General features: G+C 39.6%; 2 protein-coding genes across 2 annotated transcripts in view; one reads left to right on the top strand and one right to left on the bottom strand.

Moving 5' to 3' along the window:
* NID2 (nidogen 2) overlaps window positions 1-6802 on the top strand; it is a 75749-nt gene extending 68947 nt beyond the window's left edge. The window contains exons 18-21 of the mRNA XM_070931671.1: window positions 583-740; window positions 2404-2527; window positions 4383-4495; window positions 6068-6802. Coding sequence (XP_070787772.1) covers window positions 583-740; window positions 2404-2527; window positions 4383-4495; window positions 6068-6078 — 406 coding nt within the window. The 3' untranslated portion in view covers window positions 6079-6802. The remainder of the gene's footprint in view (window positions 1-582; window positions 741-2403; window positions 2528-4382; window positions 4496-6067) is intronic.
* Window positions 6803-7082: 280 nt separating this feature from the next.
* Window positions 7083-19996, bottom strand: RTRAF (RNA transcription, translation and transport factor). Its single transcript, XM_070931670.1, has 8 exons — window positions 19818-19996; window positions 17543-17670; window positions 16021-16120; window positions 14700-14786; window positions 14524-14612; window positions 12289-12357; window positions 10260-10308; window positions 7083-7437 (listed from the first exon to the last, which is right to left on the bottom strand). Exons 1-8 carry the CDS (start codon window positions 19876-19878, stop codon window positions 7283-7285), a joined length of 738 nt encoding a protein of 245 aa, XP_070787771.1. The 5' UTR covers window positions 19879-19996; the 3' UTR covers window positions 7083-7282.
* Window positions 19997-22463: the final 2467 nt, after the last annotated feature.

Below are 22463 nucleotides of genomic sequence, written 5' to 3'. Positions count from 1 at the left end.
ATTACCATTTCATCTAAAAGGAGGGGGGGCTGAGATGAAAGATTGAAACTGAGAATTGTCTATTATGCTAATGCAGTGCATTAAGTTCTCAGATGATATAAATAGCAGGGTGGGAACATCATTAAAAGTTTATTTTTTAACAATACCATTCCATTCTCCCACTCATCTTGTATTTAGAGCCATTGACAAACATAAACAATATTGCTGTAAAAGTGACAAAATCATGCTAAAGTAATCTCCCTTCACTGGCATAAATACATGATCTGCAGTCCATCCTTTCTGGAAAGAACTGGGTTAGGGAAGGTTGCTTTAAGTAATAAAAACAATTAAAACCAAACCCAAAGCAACTAATGTGAATTCCTAATTACTCTTGCAAAAGTTCTTCTGGTTATGGATACTGGCTAGTGATGTGTCATGTAAGTCAAGATGGTAGCCTAGGACAAGTTTTGTGAATTATCTATCTCTAAACATGAGATGTTCTCTTGAGAAGAGGCATGTAGTTGTCAGACTCCACATGGTTTTTCTCTCTTCTCCTTTTGCTTAACTGCTTTTAAAGCATGGCCAATCTTGGTTGCCTTTTAGGAATCTTTATTGGACAGACTGGAATCGTGAAGCTCCCAAAATTGAGACATCAACAGTGACTGGAGAAAACAGACGGATTTTGGTCAACCAAGACATTGGGCTGCCGAATGGGTTGACCTTTGATCATTTTTCAAAACTGATTTGTTGGGCAGATGCAGGTAACATGGATTTTCTTGGGAGAAAGGAATGGGATTTCTGCATAAAGTATCCCACTTCTTATTTTAGTTAAAAAAATATATCCCATTGAAGGCTAATCAATGGCTATATGGAAATGGTGGACCATATTTTGAATCAGGCATGAGCCGAAGGGCCCAGGCTCTTCTTTTGCAGTGCCTGGCCCTTTAACCTTGTCTTCTCCAGTGTACAGACAAAAAGGAGCTTTGGAGGGCTTTTCTCTTACAGGTTTTGTGTGTAAGCATCTTCCCTTGTTTTCGGAGTGAAGGACTTGTGTTCTTCGGGAAGACAAGATGCAAAGGAGCACTTTGCCTAATGCCTTAGTTTGTACAGGAGAATGAAGCTGAATAAAAAGTGGGCTTGAAATCAAACACTAGAGGGAGTGTGCATGTGTGAAACACTAAATGGGAAATTTCTTTGGACATTCCTAGTCAAAACAATTGCATCTCACGTGTTCCAGTTTTACCCAAGGTATTTAGAGATTAACATAAAGTCATATGCACAGAATTATTCACATTTCCTAGTTTGTAGAATTATAATCACCATCATCCTGTAGTTAGATTGAAGAACCCAAATTTACACTTTGCTTTTTTAAAATATTAACTCCCAATTGAGCTGAAGTAAGATGTACTAAATCTGTATTATCAAAATGAATGTTTATTCAACTGTAAGACCAAACAACTATATGTCGGTTTAATCATGGTTCAGAACTTTGTAAATCAATGGCTGGGATCCTTTATCTGGATACATAATGTAATCACTTATTTTACCTTCGTGTAATGTAGTTGTGTGAACCTACATATAATGATGTGACTGAAAAGCTCCAGTTCCCTCTATATTGGCATCAGAAATTGAAAGGAGTATCAACATTATTCTGCTATTATTTTCAATACTTTGAATTGGAATCAAAGTTTTGTCAATCTATGTTTATACAACTTGGAATAGCTTCAAAATCAGATCTATGCTGGATTGTGTACCCATGATCAGCAATCATACTGATGCTGCCTGGATGCAAATCTTAATTAAAACAGATAAGAATCTGCCTACATAAGTGTAAAGGTTGTTATACTTTTCTCTGAAAAGATCAAGCTGTTCTGATCAATATGCAGTGCTTGCCAAAAGTGTACCAAAAAGCCTTTGCCAACCATGATGCCTTTCTAATTGAAGTAATAGAACCTCAGAAGCCATCCTGGGATTCTTAAACCATAATATTAATATATAGCATGCAAAGGGCTGGCCTTATAATGGATACTGCCATCATCAATTTTAATGTGGGAATGAGCATTCTGTTTGTGAGAAAAGGATTGCTTCCTAGCACATCTTCTAGGAAAGGATGATATTGGTGACCATTGGCAACCCTCAATCTCATAAGGTTGCTCTGCCATCAGTACCCAAAAATGCATCAAATGATGCATTTGTTTATCAATCTCATAAGGTTGCTCTGCCATCAGTACCCAAAAATGCACCAAATGACCTCTCCCATAGGGATAAGTCTTTTGACATTCTGGAGATTCCTCAACAACAACAACAACACACATAATAAATTGAATTCTATGATCAAGATGATGCAGTTGCAATTATCCATTTGAGCAAGAAAAACATGGAGAAAGAATTTGATTCCTGATCTAAGTCTCTTTGTTTGAAAAGGAACCAAGAAGCTGGAGTGTGTATCACCCAATGGAACAGGAAGGCGGGTCATTCAGAATAACCTCAACTATCCCTTCAGCATCGTCGGCTATGTCAATCACTTCTATCATACAGATTGGAGAAGGTATGATCTTCTCAAAGTCTAAAGGTTTGAATTAAATAACAAATCTAGAAATCCACTCCTTTAAATAAATGTGTGATATCTTTCTTATGAGGGCAATATATTCAGAGTAGAAAAATTCATACAAAGTGGGCTTTCCCGAGAAAACATAGGTATATAGAAAATATTTGAGGAGCAGTTCCTTAAAATGTAGTCCTGCCATGACAAAGAGAATTGAGGTAACCCTACTGAAGAAATTTGCAAAATTATAGGTTAGGATTTTGGCTTCGCTTCTTTTGTGGAAGGAGAGATTTCAATTTGGTGGTAAGGATGGGGTGATAGAAACAATTGGCTTTCTCTCCCTCACATCTTTATTTTATGATTGATGTAAAAATATCAATCATAATATCAAATATCATAATATACTGTATATCTACCTACCTACCTACCTACCTACTCTGTCTATCTATCTTCCAACTATCATCTATGTCTGTCTGTCTGTCTGTCTGTCTGTCTGTCTGTCTGCCTCTATCTATCTATCTATCTATCTATCTATCTATCTATCTATCTATCTATCTATCTATCTATCTATCATCTAGTCTTTCATATCTATTTATCCTCTCTCTCTCTCTCTCTCTCCCTCCCTCCCTCCCTCCCTCCCTCCCTCCCTCTCTCTCTCTCTCTCTCTCTCTCTCTCATTATCTAATCTATCTATCAGGCAGGGATCCCAAACTCTGGTCCACAGACGGGTACTGGTCTGTGGCCTGTTAGGAACCAGGCCACGCAAGTGAGCAAAGCTTCATCTGTCCATGTGTGGGATATAGATAGTGCATGAAACCATCCCCCGCATCACTGCCGGTCTGTGAAAAAATTGTTTTCCCTGAAACTGGTCCCGGGTATCAAAGAGGTTGGGTGGCAAGAAACCTACAAAATATAGAGGGTGAGGTAGTTGGAAAAAATGACCTCATGCTTTTGCTTATTGGCTCTATGAGAAAAAGAAACCTCATAAAATTATAACCATATGCCAATTATACCCCTTCATACTTTCTATATTAGAATTCTGCTTATGGGGCAAAGTTGGAAGAAAGTGTACACTCAGGGGTGATCTGGTTTGGACCGGATCACCAGATCCGGTAACGATGGCGGTGGGTGTTTCGGAGAACTGGTAACAAAAATCCCTGCCTCCCCCCATGCCCAGCTGAGCAGCGCGATCGTCAGAGGTTTTTTTTAAAAAAATTAAAAGCATTTTTTCTACAACCTCTTTGGCCGCAAAAATGCTTTTAAAAGTAAAAAAAAAAGCCTCTGATGATTGCGCGGCTCAGCTGGGATCATCAGAGGCTTTTAAAAGCATTTTTTAACAACCTCTTCAGCTGAAGAGGGTGTAGAAAAAATGGTTTTAAGGGAGAAAAATAAAAGTTGGCCACGCCCACTCAGTCACATTACCCCCCACCAAGCCACGCCCACAGAACTGGTAGTAACAAATTTTACATTTCACCACTGTGTACACTATTGCATTTATTACTGTATCCCTCAGAATTAAGAATATCTAACAATCTGCAAAGGATTAGATTTAGATTTGGATTCGATCTACTTGTTCTGATTTGGGCAACTGCCACATTTCTTTAATACAATGCAGGTTGGTAAAAAGGAAAAAAAAAACCCTCCCTCAAATGAAATTGATTTCCTGGTGACCTGATAGGGTATGTAGCTTTCTTGACAACAATATGATTTATTCGCCTTCATCTAGGCTTTTTTTCAATTTTCCAAACTGGACTCCTGCCTTTGGAATCCCTGATGCTGTCCTCCGCAAATATTAAACAGGTCTGACTCTGCTTAGCTTTGACACAAACCTCATGTGCCATTCAATTTCTCTCAACAGGGATGGTGTTATAGCTGTGAACAAAGACAATGGTGCTTTTACGGGCGAGTATCTTCCAGATCAGCGGACACATCTCTATGGAATAACCGTAGTTCATCCATACTGTCCAGGAGGTAAAAATTAGGAATTAACCGTAAATGTTGGGGCAGGATTTAAGGGGAGGAGGGTGGAGGGAGCAGGAGAAATAGTCCCTCATCTTTGCTCATGGAATTTCTTTTCAGGAGTGCATCAGAATCATTAACATTATAGGAAACAACCCTGCATTTATCTTGCTGATCTGCAATGGTTTGAGCTAACATAGAATACGAAAACCATGTCTTAGTTGCCTTGGTAATAGACATTCCCTCCCTGCAGTCTAGAAGGCATTGGAGTAATCAAAATGGCCTCCTAAACAGCCATGTGTAGGATGCTCTAATTCCCTTGATCCCTGACTGGCCACGATTACATTGTAATGGAGAAAATGGCAGCCATACAATTGAAAAGGATGGAAGTCTGAATGCTTTATATCTGTCAGTTAAATCTGTGAAAACAAACCTCTTCTCCTCGAACTGTTTAAACATTTGGCACAAACATAGCAAAAGGAGAACATTCATAAATGCATGTCAAAAAGCTGTTTTAGTGCTCTGATTATTTTATAGGAGGCCCACTTAAAACTGGAGAATTATTCTGAATCTCTTAAGTCTCTAATTCACCTGACAGGTTTGACAAAAGATGATGGACTAGACAAAAGATGGATTAGAACACAAGGCTTGCTATTTTTCTTCTGATTTTATGCCAGTCCTGATCTGCTCCAAGTGGGACACAGCTGCTGAGAATGAATACAGGTAGTCCTCAACTTACAACCACAATTGAGCCCAATTTTTTATTGCTAAGCAAGGCAGTTGTTAAGTCAATTCTGCCCCATTTTATAACCTTTCTTGCCACAGAGGGTAAATGATTCTCTGCGTTAGTAAAATGGTTAAGTGAATTGCGCTTTCCCATTGATTTTGCTTGTTAGATCACAAAAGGTGATCACATGACCCCATAAATGCCATAAATATGAACCAGTTGCCAAGCATCTAAACTTTAAACAAAATTTTAAATACATTTGAATCACTAAATGAATGGTTGTTAAGTCGAGGACTATCTGTAGTGTTTATCATTCATGGGCTCCCTGGGCTTCTTTTGCCACTTGTTGCTGCCGCTTCTTAGTGCCAGTCTAGCAAATTGTTCCCTTCTAGCCTTGATGAGATGCTGGTGCCTATAGACCCCAACAATTGTTTTGCAGTCTCTGCACAAGGAAGCTCATGGATCAAATAGGACCGTGATGGTGAACCTGTGGCACGCAGCGCCCTCTGTGGGCATGTGAGCTGTCACCCCTGTTCAGCTCTGCCAAGCATGCACGCATGCCTCCCCCCGGCCAGCTGGTCTTCGGGTCTCTGCTGCGCATGTGGGGGAGGGGCGTGGGCGGCAGGGCCACCCATATGCACAGGGGCAGGGCATGTGTGGCGGGCCTGCACATTGCACTTTGGGGGTTCGGGCACGCACACTCACGCTTTGGGCACTTGGTCTGGAAAAGATTAGCCATCAATGAAATAGGAAATGGCAAAACTGCACTATTGGTTATTGGTCGCATATTGTGATCCATCATTGTCAGCCCGCAGCATCTCTTATGGAATCACTTTTATTTTTATTTATTTTTGCAGGAAGAAAATAAGCTATTAAGTGGAGGGAAGGAGAGGAAATAAATTCCACTAAGGCAGCTGGAAGAAGAGTTCCACTTCCTATCATTATTGCACACCATGCAAAAGTCCCCTCCGGCTGTATTGGGACCGTTAATATGTACTGGAGGGAATTAAGTGGTTTAACTTAGAAGAAAATTATCTAGTATTTTTAAGTTATACCTCAAATCTTTACTACTGTATTTTTTTTCACAATGAAAACAATTTTATATATTGCCAAAAAGAAATGGTGCTATGACAGGGATATATATTCTTCTGGTGATTGGAGCAACATTGTAAAAGAAATATGACCATATAAATATAGTCTTACTCCATTACTATTTTACTGAGGAAAAAAAACTTTTAAAAAGTGGAATGGGGTGGGGGATAAACCATCTTAGCTCAAACGGAACCGTCTAGAATGACTTCTGGAAACACTATATGAAGCAGAATGGAAAAAAATGAGTATCTTTGCCTGTTCTTAGGAGCCATGCAAAATTGCTAAAAGATATTTAGAAAATTTAATGTTCTGCCACCTCTTGTTGCTTCTTGACTTGGTGCATGACTTTTTAAGATTTATGTAAGAATATGCTGAAATGTTTCAGATTTACCTTCCACTCTTCATATTCTGGGACTGCATGAGAGAAAAGTGTGTTTGCGTGTGTGTTAATATCTGACAGTAACTGCTAATGTTTTATAGGCTATTCCATGAATTCAATAAAAAGGCTGACTTTTTTATGAGGCCACTTGAGTTTTGTATTTGACAATCTGCCAGGAACACTTTTCCTAATCGTAAACCACTGAACTGAGGAGGTGCAGGTAAAACACTTCAGATTCATAGGATAGGAACTGTACCTCAATCTGGTTAACTAAAAAAAAAACCCCACACACACAAAAACAATCTCACCCTCACTCCAAAAAGCACATAGAAACAAACTCTACCCATGTGCAATGTCTTATGAATAAATAAACTCAAAAGATGAGAAAATGGCCACTGCTGTACTTGACAACCTCCCATTACAGGAGGTGTAATCCAAGCTTTATTTATGTAAAGAAACATATTTAGTGGACGTGCTGGCAGTTGCCCTGGTTTCTTTCCAAACATGGGAATTGTATCCTTTTGGAATTGCATGCTAGATCTGGAGGAGTCCCTTAACTGCATGCCAGCAACAGGAGAGCCAAAAGCTTTTTTAATTTTGTTCATCTCCCGACTTTGCCAAGTCTATGATCAGTTTTTGGATCCGCAATAATTGCTTGAACGGCTACAATGGCTTCATTTATCTTGGTCTGTAACTCACGGAGCTCTTCTATGTGCAATAGTCGGAGGATCTGAGCAGCTTCATTGAGGACAGCATCTGGAGAGGAAGGTAAGAAAAGGCAAACAGAGTTCAGTTCAAAACTCTCTTAAGTAATGGATCTAAAATATGGACCTCAGTCAATTCCTCTACAACCCTTTGTAATAAGCATCCTTTTATAGATGTTTTAAACCTAGTGTGTCTTTAATTTACATTTACTTAATTAAATGTGATTAATTTTGCTACTATTATTCAGCAGTTTTGAGATAATTTTTGATGCTGTGAGGTCATGGGGGAATTAAAAAAAAATACAACCCCCTCCCCCCACAAGACTTGAAGATTACATAGAACATATAGATTTCCCACCCCTGCCATGGGGATATGAAATATCCTTAATTTTAAGGTGATGACACATACAGTGGGGCAAAAAAGTATTTAGTCAGCCACCAATTTTGCAAGTTCTCCCACTTAAAAAGATGAGAGAGGCCTGTAATTGTCATCATAGGTAGAACTCAACTATGAAAGACAAAATGAGAAAACAAATCCAGACAATTACATTGTCTGATTTGGAAAGAATTTATTTGCAAATTATGGTGGAAAATAAGTATTTGGTCAATATAAAAAGTTCATTTCAATATTTATTTTATTTATTAAATTTATACTTTGTTATATTTATTTTATTTATTAAATTTATACTTTGTTATATATCCTTTGTTGGCAATGACAGAGGTCAAACATTTTCTGTAAGTCTTCACAAGATTGGCACACACTGTTGCTGGTATGTTGGCCCATTCCTCCATGCAGATCTCTTCCAGAGCAGTGATGTTTTGGGGCTGTCGCTGGGCAACACGGACTTTCAACTCCCTCCAAAGGTTTTCTATGGGGTTGAGATCTGGAGACTGGCCAGGACCTTGAAATGCTTCTTACGAAGCCACTCCTTCGTTGCCCGGGCAGTGTGTTTGGGATCATTGTCATGCTGAAAGACCCAGCCACGTTTCATCTTCAATGCCCTTGCTGATGGAAGGAGGTTTGCACTCAAAATTTCACGATACATGGCCCCATTCATTCCTTCCTGTACACGGATCAGTTGTCCTGGTCCATTTGCAGAGAAACAGCCCCAAAGCATGATGTTGCCACCTCCATGCTTCACAGTAGGTATGGTGTTCTTTGGATGCAACTCAGCATTCTCTCTCTTCCAAACACGAGTTGTGTTTCTACCAAACAATTCTACTTTGGTTTCATCTGACCATAAGACATTCTCCCAATCCTCTTCTGGATCATCCAAATACTCTCTAGCAAACTTCAGACTGGCCCGGACATGTACTGGCTTAAGCAGGGGGACATGTCTGGCACTGCAGGATCTGAGTCCCTGGTGGCGTAGTGTGTTACTGATGGTAGCCTTTGTCACATTGGTCCCAGTTCTCTGCAGGTCATTCACTAGGTCCCCCCATGTGGTTCTGGGATTTTTGCTCACCGTTCTTGTGATCATTTTGACCCCACGGGGTGAGATCTTGTGTGGAGCCCCAGATCGAGGAAGATTATAAGTGGTCTTGTATGTCTTCCATTTTCTAATTATTGCTCCCACAGTTGATTTCTTCACACCAAGCTGCTTGCCTATTGCAGATTCCCAGCCTGCTGCAGGTCTACAATTTTGTTTCTGGTGTTCTTTGACAGCTCTTTGGTCTTCACCATAGTGGAGTTTGGAGTGTGACTGTTTGAGGTTGTGGACAGGTGTCTTTTATACTGATAACAAGTTCAAACAGGTGCCATTAATACAGGTAATGAGTGGAGGACAGAGAAGCCTCTTAAAGAAGTTACAGGTCTGTGAGAGCGAGAAATCTTGTTTGTAGGTGACCAAATGCTTATTTTCCACCATAATTTGCAAATAAATTCTTTCCAAATCAGACAATGTGATTGTCTGGATTTGTTTTCTCATTTTGTCTCTCATAGTTGAGTTCTACTTATGATGACAATTATAGGCCTCTCTCATCTTTTTAAGTGGGAGAACTTGCATAATTGGTGGCTGACTAAATACTTTTTTGCCCCACTGTATATTAGGTCCCTGCAGTTTGCCTACAGCTGCCACAGACTTGCCTTCTTTATTGTTACCCAATTCTTTGGAATGCTGTTTCTCATAAATTGAGAATTAACTTTATGTTTAAAAAGGCCTTGAAAACAAATCTCTTTCCCTATTGGCAGTACTCAGTAAAGTATAAACGGTAAAGTTTCCCCTGTCCAGTCTTGTCCACTTCTAGGGGGTGATGATCATCTCTGATTTTAGCCAAGGGAGCCAGTATGGTCAGAGAACACTTCTGTGGTCATGTGGCCAACATGACTATATGATTATGCCAAGGCGCATGGAACACTGTTACCTTCTCACCAAAGTGGTACCTGTTTATCTACTCACATTTGCATGCTTTCAAATTGCTAGGTGGGCAGGAGCTGGAGCAAGAATGGGAGCTCACCTCGTCATGTTGGGTCTTGAACCTGGGCAGCCAGCTGACAAGCTCAGCATCTTTAATCGCTGAGCCATCGCTTCCCCACCAGTGAAGTATAATTATGATGAAAATTCATGGGGAAGTGCCAGACTAAATTATAGTATATTAGTCATTAGAATAAATACATCGTTCACAGTAAATTGAAAGGCAAATGTGGTACAGTTTCTGACATAATAAATATTCCTTACTCTTGCTGGCAAATGTGCACATTTTTCTAAAAATAAAACCTATTTTCCTCTGCACATAAGGAACACTCATCCTGCTAAAGAAGCACAATCATGAAGAAAAGAAGGGATTGTCCTGAACAAATTAAATGGTAAATGGGATCAGGCTGAAAGGCCTGAGGAAGAAGCTTTGAGAGAAAGCAAGGAGAGGATCACTTACCTCCAGTGTCAAAGCCAAGAATATGTTTATCTAAGGTGACAGGCAAACCCTTAAAAGAAAGAGACAGGAAACTCATCACTTAAACAAATTGTTATGCACAAGTGGAAAACAAATTACTTTGTATAATTTGAATCTGGCACGTCCTACTAATTTTGCAGTAATTATCTAGACTGAAAGTAATTTGCTGTGCTTAAATTATGTCTTTCAAAAGAACATTCCTAATTACCAAGTGCCTGCATCATCAAGTGTATGGATTTTCCTGTCCATACCTGCAAAAACCTTAGTTGAACAATACCAACTACATACTGTGGGCAGGACAGCTTCAGATGTTAAGAAATTCAAAATAAAATCCATAGGATTTTTTTAAAAAAAATGTTCCACAAAAAAGCTGTTTCATAAATAATTTGCTTTCATCACTCAATTAAATGAACATATAAAATTATCCATGTGGATCAATGGCCCAAATGATCTTCCTATAACCTGGTCTTTGGGTATCAAACAGATGTTTTTTTTTCAGCTAGCCACTTCTTTTTGTACTTTGTAAAAATCTACAGACCAGATTTAAAATCTATCTAAACAGGAGTCTACTGAGAATTCATTATAGATTGTCACTGAAATGGTAACGATGATAGTAATGTTGACTACAAGCTAACAGACAAAATAACTAGGTAAAAATTTACAAAGTAACATTTAATTATGCATTACAAACAATAAACTCACACATTCCTTATTAAAACCAAATACCATTTATTCGGCAAATAAAATTCCTGTTGGCTAACTTGGCGATTCAAGTTTATAATGCTGGTTGCTGTTATGATCCAGGAGGAATATTTGTCTAATATCCTTAAGAGAAGGGCAAGAGAATCACTCTGGAATTATCCTTAAACACAACAAGTTGCTAAAGGGAAACATTAAAAAGATGTTAAGAGCAGTGTGGACACTACACAGACCGGAAGGACTTAACATCGAATTATCTAATGTTCAGTGATTACATTAGCAGTTGCTCTCAGATTGAGAAAACAAAGAAATATGGCTCATTCTGATCTCTCTACTTCAATTTTGAGAAGCTTCTCATTTGCCATTAATGAATACAAATCTCAACTCTTACCAGGCTTCTGAATTATTTAGGAAATGTTTGTGTTTGGTTACCACACTGAAGCTAAACAGTTTTGTAGGATTGTATCTTTTATACACTTAAGCAAATGTTTGAATGGCTAAAACAGATTACTTCAGATATACCCGGACTCAAGGATCTTTTATTAGACATTCTCTAAAACAGTGTTCCCCAATCTTTCCCAGTTGGCGGCCCGGAGTTGGGGGGGAGGGGAAAAATAGGGAATGATTTTGTGGAAGGGGCAGGCGCAGGTGCACATTTGTGTGTGTACCCATGACATTCATGGTGATGTTTGTGTGAGGGGCTTTGACTGCCCGCAACGGAGCTTGCGCAAAGGGGCCGTGACCGCCCATGAGGCTCATGTGAATGGGGCTGTGAGCATCTGCAACAAAGCTCGTGTGAGGGGCCACGAGCTCCTGTAATGAGGCTCACACAAGGGGCTGTGCAGACATGAACACACTGGCCGGCCACTCACACAGCCCAGTGGCGATTAAGGCCACGGCCCACAGGTTGGGGACCCCTGCTCTAAAACAAGGAGACTTGGGTTTAAGCAAATGCCAAGGTTACCTCTGCAAAAGTATTTTACTCCACAGCTTTCCTATGTGCTTGTGTGGACTGTTGCCATTTTTAATCTATACTGATCCTTGTAAAAAAATTTAGTAGGGGCTAGTATAAGGCAGCTATTCTTTACCTTGATGAGATACAACGTATCTTGCATGCAGAACAGACATGATTGCTTTGCGGTAGAATGAGGAAGGGGAAGTGAAATTTTTTTGAAAGGATGCTTTGTTTGAACCTTTGTTGAATCAAAACATTCCTCCAAAGCTATATACAGCCTTAGGATTTGCAGCCATCAGCATCCTGCTTAAAGATATGAAATGAACTGTAATTTCTTGCATTTAAAATATAAAATACCTCTTTTGACTGATTTGCTTTTGCAACAGCATCCTGACTTAAGCGTTCTTGAACCAAAATGCGAATTGCCTGAGAAATAGGAAAAAAGTAGATGTACTTGTGTGCTTATAAATGCTAGTGTGACATACGCAAATTATACAACACTGCAATCATACATATTGCTATAGAGCGTTTTACTTGGGAAAACACCGTCATTTCTAACTTCAAGCAGTTTATGAACTAGAATTAAGCAGAGGGCGGAATGAAAGAAGCAGAAGTACGATATTAAGATCAAGTGGAAACTGAGTCAGCAATGTGTATATTCACATTTGAGACCAGCTCTCTGTTTAGGGTGGTTTGTTTTTTACTGTAGTTCAACATTTAATGTTACGTAAGACTTCATATAGAAATGCACCTTGGATCTAAGTGCTATGTGTGGGTTACGTCCAATGATATACCATATTTTTTGGTGTATAAGACGCACTTCCCCCACCCCAAAAGTGGGTGGAAATATCTGTGCATTTTATAGAGTGAATGTTGCCAAAGCCCTGCCCACCTGCCAGTCCCCACTCTTTAGCCTCTGCTTCCCAGCAATTTGCCTCCTTGCAGCAAATAGCAACAGCCTGGTCAGCTTCAACACATCTGATTGGCCTCCTAGAATACCCCATCAGCTGTTCCAGGCTGCAGGGATTGCCACCGCCTATTGCCGCCTCCACGTGCCCCATTTTCGGCCTCCAGGCACCCCATTTTTGGCCTCTGGGTGCCTGGTTTTTTGCTTCTGGGCACCCCGTTTTCAGCCTCCGCACCCCCCCATTTTTGGCCCATTCCAGATGGTGGGGATAGGCAGCGACGATCCCTGCTGCCTGGAAATGGCTGAAAATGGGTCATGCGGAGTCTGAAAACGGGTTGCGTGGAGGCGGCGATGGGCGGCAGTGGTGATGGGCATCTTATACACTGAAAAATATGGTAAGTGCTATTGCTATTGCAGAACATGCATACTGGAGGGAGGTAATAAAAAAATCCTATTGAACAAATGTAAACACATGCTTAACAACAGATGTAGCTGCACCTACAGTATATATAGGAATTCTTTTTAATGCTGTAGGGAAACAGGTATAAAAACATCTAGTAGGGACATCTTTAATGTTTCTCTATCTGCTTTTTCTGTATAGTGCTTGAACAACAACTCTATAGTGCTTGAAGAACGTGCTGGGAGTTATTACTTTTGATCATCACTGTGTCTGTTATACTGCGGGCTCACTAGCTAATACTCTTGACCATCTACCTCATTCCAAAGAGATAGATGAATCATTACAGACATATTAGTAGAGTAGGAATAGTCAACATTCTAGTATTGAAGCTGTGAAAGATACTTCAAAGCCCTACAATTGTATCCTTCATAACAAAGAGACCATGTTGCAAAGGCCCACCATTCTTAATGGAAGACACTGTGAAACCTGTATTGAATGTGATCAGCCAAATCATTAACTAAAATGAATCAACAAGCAGGCATAAATTTAACCAAAGCAGGGACTGGCAAAAATACACAACTCTAGGCCTGAAATTCAAACTATGTGTATTTACTTAAGAGTCTTAGACTCTAGATGCATTAGTTTTTTCCTTCTAAAGAAGAGATCATTGAGAGTTTTCTGAAACTGTCCTTCAACTGAGTTGCTCTTATAGTTTGTAGTTTTTCTCCTATAAAAAGCTATGCTTTTTTTCCAGAAACTGGATTAAAAAAGAGTAATGAAGAACACTATGAATATAGTCTTAGATACAGCTAACAAGTAAAAAATGATCATCCTGTTACTGAAACATGTGCTTAGGTTAAATACAGAAAACACAACTAAAAAGAAAAGATTCTGGAAAAGGAGAAACTTCTAAAAACACACATTTTCAACAGTAAATATTTCAGAAGGGTATTAGGTTTCAAGGCAGCATCTAGAGCAGTGTTTCTCAACCTTGGAAGCTTGAAGATGGGTGGACTTCAACTCCCAGAATCCCCCAGCCAGCGCTGCTGGCTGGGGGATTCTGGGAGTTAAAGTCCACCCATCTTCAAGCTTCCAAGGTTGAGAAACACTGATCTAGAGGCTTATGAGTCTCTTTCTTATGCTACGTTGTCCACCTCAAATTTTTCATGGGTGTCAAATGAATACTAAAAGTGATGGAGAAGGGAACATTCAGCAAGTTTACACAAATCATTTTTAAAGAAGAATTTAAATGAAAGCTAGTGGAATAACTCATTAATAAGCTAACCTTAAGCATAACCAAATAGTCATCATGACGTTGGATCTGAAGAAGATTTGCCAAAGCCATCACACCAGCTTTAAAATCAGGATTATTCACTGTAAAAAAAAGGACATAGGTAGAGGTTGATTTTTTAAAAATGCACATTTCACACTGAGAAAAAATTAAGCCGCATCTTTACTCACCATCCAGGTTTATCAGGGGTTCTGTATTTTTGGCTGCATTATCTGTATTTTTAGCCCCTTCTGGTGTAGGGTCCTTATATTTGTCAGCTGTTAAAAGAAAAGCCAGTTCACTGAATAGGTCACAATACAAAGAACGAGCTCAAAATTAAAGAAAGCAAAGGAAATAAGCCTTATACTATTCTTCTAATTCCCAAGAACAGCATGTGCATAACAGCAGCAGCTGTCTACATTGTTCAAAAATTCCATTGTAGATGCTTGTTAATTGCTACTAATAATGAATTCTAAGTAGCATCTATCATCATGTTCATGACAGCAAACAACCTTTTTTAAAAAACAATGAAGACTAAACAAGCTGTCCAAATTCAAAAAAAAAAATCAAAGGCCAAAACTGTAGCTTTAATAGAAAACTGGTTCACAGTATCTGCAAAGTAATTGCAAATTGGTGGATAAGTTGTTTGAAATAAAAAAGTAAAGATATGAAGTGAAATTGTTAATTTATCTTTTACAGTTTATTAGTTAGCTGTCTGTCCTCTGCCCAAGGGAGGGGAGGGGAGAGCTGATGGGGAAAGAGCTGCAGAGAAATGAGTGAGGCAGGATTAAGCATTCCCCAATCCAACCTTTCTGCAGCGAAATGGCAGATTAGGTTTTCCAAAATGCCTGACTGTAGGTGTTTTCCAGTCTGAGCAACTTTAAAATGTGTGAACATCAATGGCTAGGGAATTGACATCCATACATCTTTAAGTTGCCCAGGTGGAAAAACACTGCTTTAGCACATTAAACCGTTAGTATCTGAAAGCTAGTAACTAAATTCATCTGTTTCTATTTCAAGGACAAATCCTTGCATTAGTGCATTTGGTCTTAATTGCATTTTCATAGTCAGCCTCATCTCAACTGTAAAAGGTTGATTGGGTTAATGCACAGGTGTCAAACTTGCTGCGTCATGTTGCCATCATGTTACCTTTTCCCCTTTTGTGGAGCTGGGGTGGGCGTGGCCTGACCATCTGGCCCACGGGCCGCCAGTTTGACACCCCTGGGTTAAGGCTTTGAAGTAAAGCAGCTTCATTCAGATGTCAGTTAAGTCATACTGGAGTCAAACTTTGAATTAACCAGGTAAATAAAGATTTTCCTACTATGTATGTTAATTATACATGCTTCTAGTTTTTAAGGTACTTAAAATTAGAGCATGTGTAAAATAAAGAAATTAATTGAAGTGTAACTGCAAATCTCTTTCTTACTCACTTTTAAAAATACAACTGCAATTTTAAATTAAAGAATAATCTATCACATTTTAGGCAAGATAAGATTAAAAAGTCCAGCATACCATTGTCTCCATACTCAAGCCTAACTGCCAATCCCAAAAGCCAATCGATGGCTTCTTGCCGTTCTTGTATAGTGAAAGGACAATTCACATCTTTAAGGTACTGTTAAAAAAAGCAACTTTAAATCAAACATTTCAATTAGCAGCAAAAAGCTTAAAAGCTATAGGTTTCACTTGGGTGAACACCTTAGCAGACATCTGGCACTGGATTATGAATTCAGCATTAAAGAATCTTCCAGGAAAAAAAAAACTTGTTGCTGTCATACTTGATCTGAGACATTTCAGCACTTTTTGTGTCAAGAGCAGCTATTTCTATTATTGATAGATAAAGGTTACTTCCAACTATTATGAAATAGCTTGGAAAACACTTCCTTGTGATCTTATTTATGCCACAATCATAATATTAAAAAGGCATGGCTGTATGAATAGGACCAGTTCTTTCCTTTCATCTAACGTTTTCTTAGCTATGAAGTGTGCTTCATTGGGTAATAAGATCCTGAACACAGTTCCAAATGTTCACAGTGCCATGGAGCAAAGCAGTATACTTATTTTTAACTTTCAATTGTTTATATTCTAATTCTGCTACAATATTTTTTTCATTACTGCTGTGCCTCCAAAATCTTTCCCAATTCTAACTCCAAATCAATTTTTAGCACCGTGAACTCTTAATTGGTCCCTCTCACACATTTTTTACTTCACAATGGATTTTTACAACTTATACCCACTATTTGGTGGTCTCCTTCCAAAACTGATTAAAAGGAAATATTGCATGGCAGAAAAATATAAACTGGGTTTCTTTTGTAGAGCTAATGATTTTTAGTTGACCTTTTTTAGCCTTAATGCTGAAAACAATTTTTACTGATCTATCCTATAGAATAAACAAAGATGTAAGTGAAACAACAAAATTAAATATCTTCCTATAACAAGAGAGGTGTATGAAAACAGGAACAAAACTGTAATTGTGAGAAGAAAACTGTAATTGTGAGAAGCTGATGGATGCAAATTGAGGGTTTCTTTCTTTCAAGATTTTTAGAAAGTAATGTACAATGGCACTGACTTATAACATGTTAACATAATTTACTCTATTAAAACTTTTCTTTAATTCTAAGGCACAAACATTATTAATTTACTTAGAGAAAATTGCTGGACTCCAAAATATTCCAATTTAAAATCAGCAATGTAGAAGGCTACAAATTGTTGGAAGAAAATATAATGCATATATATTGAGCAAATAGTATGTAATTATCTGGATTATTGTAGGCAGTATCAGGGCAAATAGGTTTTTCTTATCACTAGACCTATATTACAACTGACAATGTAGTTGTAGAAACCAATTTAGTGTGTCCAACTTTTATAACTGTACAAAAAAAATGCTACAGCCAGTGAAAATATCTTAATTTTACTTTTGTGTGTTTTCATCAACTCTAGTCCTAAATAATCTAACTTAATTAGCATCTAATGTGCTGTTGTAAGTAAAACAGATCCCATCCACATGCTTAGAAATTGCACTTAAAAATAACACTACCTTTTCAAAGGACTTTGACCATTCTGTGGCATTATGGATGTTTCTTAAGTTCCCCCTGTCTTCTATTTTATAGTGTCTGATTTTCTGGTCTTCAAGCCAAACAATAAAGTTTCTGAATTCTGTTTCATCTACAATAACAAATAAATACAAGTCACAAAAAAATACTTTTCTTTAAATTAAAATATGTCCTTATAAAATATTTGTATGATTATATTATATTCTACTAAATTTGACATGGACAGGTTTTTCGCTGTTCCGTGAGCTGCATTGGCTGCCGATTTGCTACTGGGTGCAATTCAAGGCTTGGTTATTTCTTATAAAGCCCTGCATGGATGACATGGGTCTAGATTACTTGAAGAACCATCTCACCCTGATGGGACAGCCACTCCCCCATGCTGGCAGAGGATGCATGCTGCAGATCCTGCCTGTCAAGGAACTCTGGCTGGCGGGGTCCAGAAGAGCTTTCTCTGCCATAGCTCCAGCCCTTTGGAATTTCTTGCCCCCTCCCCCCCCCCCCCCCCCGTGAGATCTGCCGCCACCCTCCTAACCTTCCCTAAGAGCCTGAAGACCTAGCTCTGCCAGTTGGCCTGGAGGGGGGTCAATGGGGAAGTACTGCAGCGAGGTGGGCGGCAAACAAATGAATCTATTTTTACATTGACTATGATCATGATTTATCACTTATTGCTTGTATGTACACTGAGAGCTTATCCACCGGAGACACTCCTTGTGTGTCCAATCACACTTGGTCAATAAAGAATTCAATTCAATTCAATTCAATTCAATTCAATTCAATTCAATTCAATTCTCTATTCTATTCTCTATTCTCTTCTATTCTATTCATGCAGTATAGTCATATTATTGTTCTGTAGAGATAGGATATTTTGAATCCTATCTCTATATAGTTTTCTTTAAAGATGGAGGTTGGTAAGCTATACTGAAACAGTGTTGGTAACCTGGCTGGAGAATTCTGGGGGTTGCCAAGGTTGAACCCCCCTGTTCTACGTTCTAAAATAATCACATAATTAAGTAGCAAAAAAAAAAAAAATCAAATCTCTCTCCCACCTCCATTTTGCCTGTGATACCAGTTCAAAGAGAAGACTTTAGCAACTTCGGCTCCAGTTTTCTATGTCATAAGTTCCCAAATGTGAGTTCCTTCTCTTTTGATCTCCAAGAAGTCATAAGAAGTTGCAGGAAAAGTGTGGAATTGCTCCCCTGAGGGTTCACTGTAGTTTCAGGAGCTGCTACTACAGGATTTATAGTAATTAATTTCAACCTCCTTTTGGGAAACTCAACTCCACCAGAGGCTGGTACCCTGGCAAGATACCAAATGCTTATGTTCCATACAAACCTAACTTTTGTACTCTCGGTAATGTGAGCACTTAACAAAGCGTTTCTTAAGCTGGTACTCTCCAAATATGGCTGATTACAAAGAATAATAATAATAGAATAGGGAATAGAATAGAGCTATAATAATAATAGAATAGAGAATAGAATAGAGCTGGAAGGGACCTTGGAGGTCTCCTAGTCCAGCCCCCTGCTCAAGCAGGAGACTCTATACAATCTCAGACAAGTGACTGTCCAGTCTCTTCTTAAAAACCTCCAGTGATGGAGCGCCTAGGATTTCTGAAGGCAAGCGGTTCCACTGATAAATTGTCCTCACTGTCAGGAAATTTCTCCTTAGTTCTAGGTTGCTTCTCTCCTTGATTAGATTCCACCCATTGCTTTTTGTCCTGCCCTCAGGTGCTTTGGAGCAGGGGTCTCCAACCTTGGCAACTTTAAGCCTGGCGGACTTCAACTCCCAGAATTCCCCAGCCAGCAAAGCTGGCTGGGGAATTCTGGGAGTTGAAGTCCGCCAGGCTTAAAGTTGCCAAGGTTGGAGACCCCTGCTTTAGAGAATAATTTGACCACCTCTTCTTTGTCACAGTCCCTCAAATACTGATATACTGCTATAATGTCGCCCTAATTCTTTTTTTAGACTAGCCAGACCCAAAATCTACAGCCGTTCTTCATATGAACTAATACCCGTAGCTTGGCTTAACTAAGAGTGATGGGAACTGTAGTTGCATACACCTGGAGGGCCTCATGAGAGAAAGCAGCTTTAAGGGGAGGGGCCGGGGGGAAAAAACCGCCGTAGGGGCGTGGTCAACGCAACCATTCTTATCCAGAAAGCGAAGGGAGGGCTTCGCGCATGCGTATCAAAATGCCAACAGCCGCTATCAGCCATGAATGAGACGGTGGGTTCGTATTGCGGCCTATTGGTAACGGCTTCCCTCACCTCGGCAGTTGAACCCAGTTGGGTTGTGGTAGTCGAGCGCCGACAGTTTCCGCCGGAACATGGCGTTGCTCTCTAGGCGAGAGTCTTTCGAGCCGAGTCGACGTCGAATCAAGGAGCGCTTCTATATCACCGACAAGCGGGTAGAGGAGACTTGAGAAAGAAAGAGCGCCTGCGCGACTCGCTTGCGGGACTTAGAGGGAGAGTTGGCAGTAGCCAATCACTATATTTCAAGGGCGCGCGTCACGGCTGGTGAGCGGGACTAATAAACTGGAAGGAAAAGGCGAAAATGATTGGTTAAACGGTTTGACTGACAACGTCAGCAGCCAGTTAAGAAAGAAGGCAAGCCTTTGGACAGGAAGGGAAAGGAGATTTTTAAAAGTAGGATTATTTTAACGCGTGTTTCCGTTCTTAGGGCAGCTTTTGTTTCGGGCCAGAATTGACCTTGCAGAATTTTTAAATCATTTATGATTAGAGCCCGGCACGCCATCTCCTTTCTTGGAAAACTTCAAGAAATCCAAGAGATGAAAAGATAGAGATGCAGGGGAGCAAAAACGTCAGCAGTGGATTATTTGTGCCTTGTGTCCGAAATATGAATGCAAATGTTCCTCAAACTCGGCCACTTTTAAGACGTGGACTTCAGCTCCCAGAATGCAAGCCGGCTGGGGAATTCTGGGAACTGAAGTCCACTTGTCTTAAAAGTGGCCAAGTTTGAAGAAACACTTGTTAAATGCATGGGAACGAATTGTTTAAGAAATTTAAGAATAGGTTATATAATACAGGAGAATGATGGGAGTTGTACCAGTATGAACAAGTATGCTATTAGTTCTATGGTGTTCCTATTTATTGCTCGATTTTTTCTTGGGTGAGGATCAGGGTGACTTCACTGTGTTAAGTTTCCTTTGCCTAATTTTAAAAGATAAACGATCAGAAACCCAAAACTTAATTAAAAATCTGTGTAACATAGTTTGTTTCTTGGCCTTTAGTTAAACAAAACAGAACCAAAAAAAAAAAAGAAAAGAAAAGAAAAATAACTTACACACACATAATATAAACATACCCTGAAGGATTTTTTATACCTGTTACGTATGTTCTTTTTAGTGCTTATCTTGCTTAATTGCAGGGTTCTATATTGTGCTTATGTAATTTAATTTAATTATCTAATTTAATCACTGAATTTTACTTTCAAATGTATTGTGCTCCTTCCCTAAAAGTAATTTACAGATGTTGTAATAGCAAGAGTATTATTTTTGTTATCTGATTTCTCACCAAAATTACTTGTTAGTTATTCCTATTCTGGACACCTAAATGGTGGGTAAAGATGCATTTCATATGATAATGCAAATTACAACATTCAGTAAAAATACTAAGAACTTAAAGCAACACAAATAAAATGAATTAGAGGACTGCATTACAGAAGAAATTCAAATAAATGAAATATTACAATTATGTGCTATCAAATCAGGTTTTTTAGTAACGACATACAGATTTTCTTCATGATGATCTGTCCTTAACTTGTTCCTTCAGATCTTCAAATGATGCACCCATTGCTACTATAACTAAGTCCATCCCTCTTGCTGCTGGTCAGCATTTTTTTCCCCCTTCCCCCTTCCCCATCATTAAAGCCTTTTCTAGAAAGCTAGGTCTTTGCATAGTATACCCAAACTAGAATAATTTGTGCCTAGTCAATTGTGTCTTGAATGAGAACTCTGCATTGATTTGTTTCATGATCCATCAGTTTGTTTTCTTGGCTGTCCCAGGGGTGGGTTCTAAATTTTTTTACTACCGGTTCTGTGGGCGTGGCTTATTTTGTGGGCGTGGCTTGGAGGTCATGTGACTAGGTGGGCGTGGCTAGCTGGTCAGAGTCATTTCTGGAAGGTCCTCGCACTTACGACCAGTCCTCGCACTTACGACCCGACTCATTTGTTTGCTTTGAACGCTGATCAGCTGTAGGACGGCCCTTTGAAGCCCGGCGGCAAGAGTTTAAACAGTTTTTTTCCCTCTAGTCATCAGCTGGGACTCAGGAGGCAGCAATAGATTGGGGGTGGGGCCAAATAAAAGCTAAGAATAACGTGGGGGGGTGGGAGGGCGGGGGGGAGAACCGGTTTGGTGACGTCATATCTCACCGCTACCGGTTCAGCCGAACCGGACCGAACCGGGAGGAACCCACCACTGGGCTGTCCATACTCTTCTCAGGAGTCTTCCCCAACATCAAACTTCAAAAGAGTCAATACTCTTTCTATTCCGCTTCTTCCAAGTCCAACTTCTGCTCCCATAAAGTGTCACAAGGAATACCATTGCTTGTCCTACAGTAATCTGATCTTTGTAGGTACAATTCAGTAGTGGGTTTCAAATCCCAGTGCTACCGGTTTGCTATCGCTTTGCAAGTGCTCGCTTTGCAAGCATGCAGCTCTTCAGCGCATGCGCAGAGCGGTTTTGATGACATCTGGGTGGGTGGGCAGAGCCTCCTGCTGCTGCCATGGTTCGCGCGAATTGGGAGCAACCCACCACTGGTACAATTGTATCACAGCATTTGAATATCTTTTCCAAGGCCTTCATGCTTGCTCTACCAAGCACTAGTCCGTGGCATATTTCTTCACTGCTTATTTCTTTATTGTTGATGATTGATCCTATAAAGCTGAAGCTACC

Source organism: Pituophis catenifer, unplaced genomic scaffold, assembly GCF_029215685.1.
Source record: "Pituophis catenifer annectens isolate HBS135680 unplaced genomic scaffold, rPitCat1.0.hap2 SCAF_1, whole genome shotgun sequence".
NCBI lineage: Eukaryota > Metazoa > Chordata > Lepidosauria > Squamata > Colubridae > Pituophis > Pituophis catenifer.
Note: the sequence above shows the minus strand (reverse complement) of the source record. Positions and strands in the feature narration are given on the sequence as shown.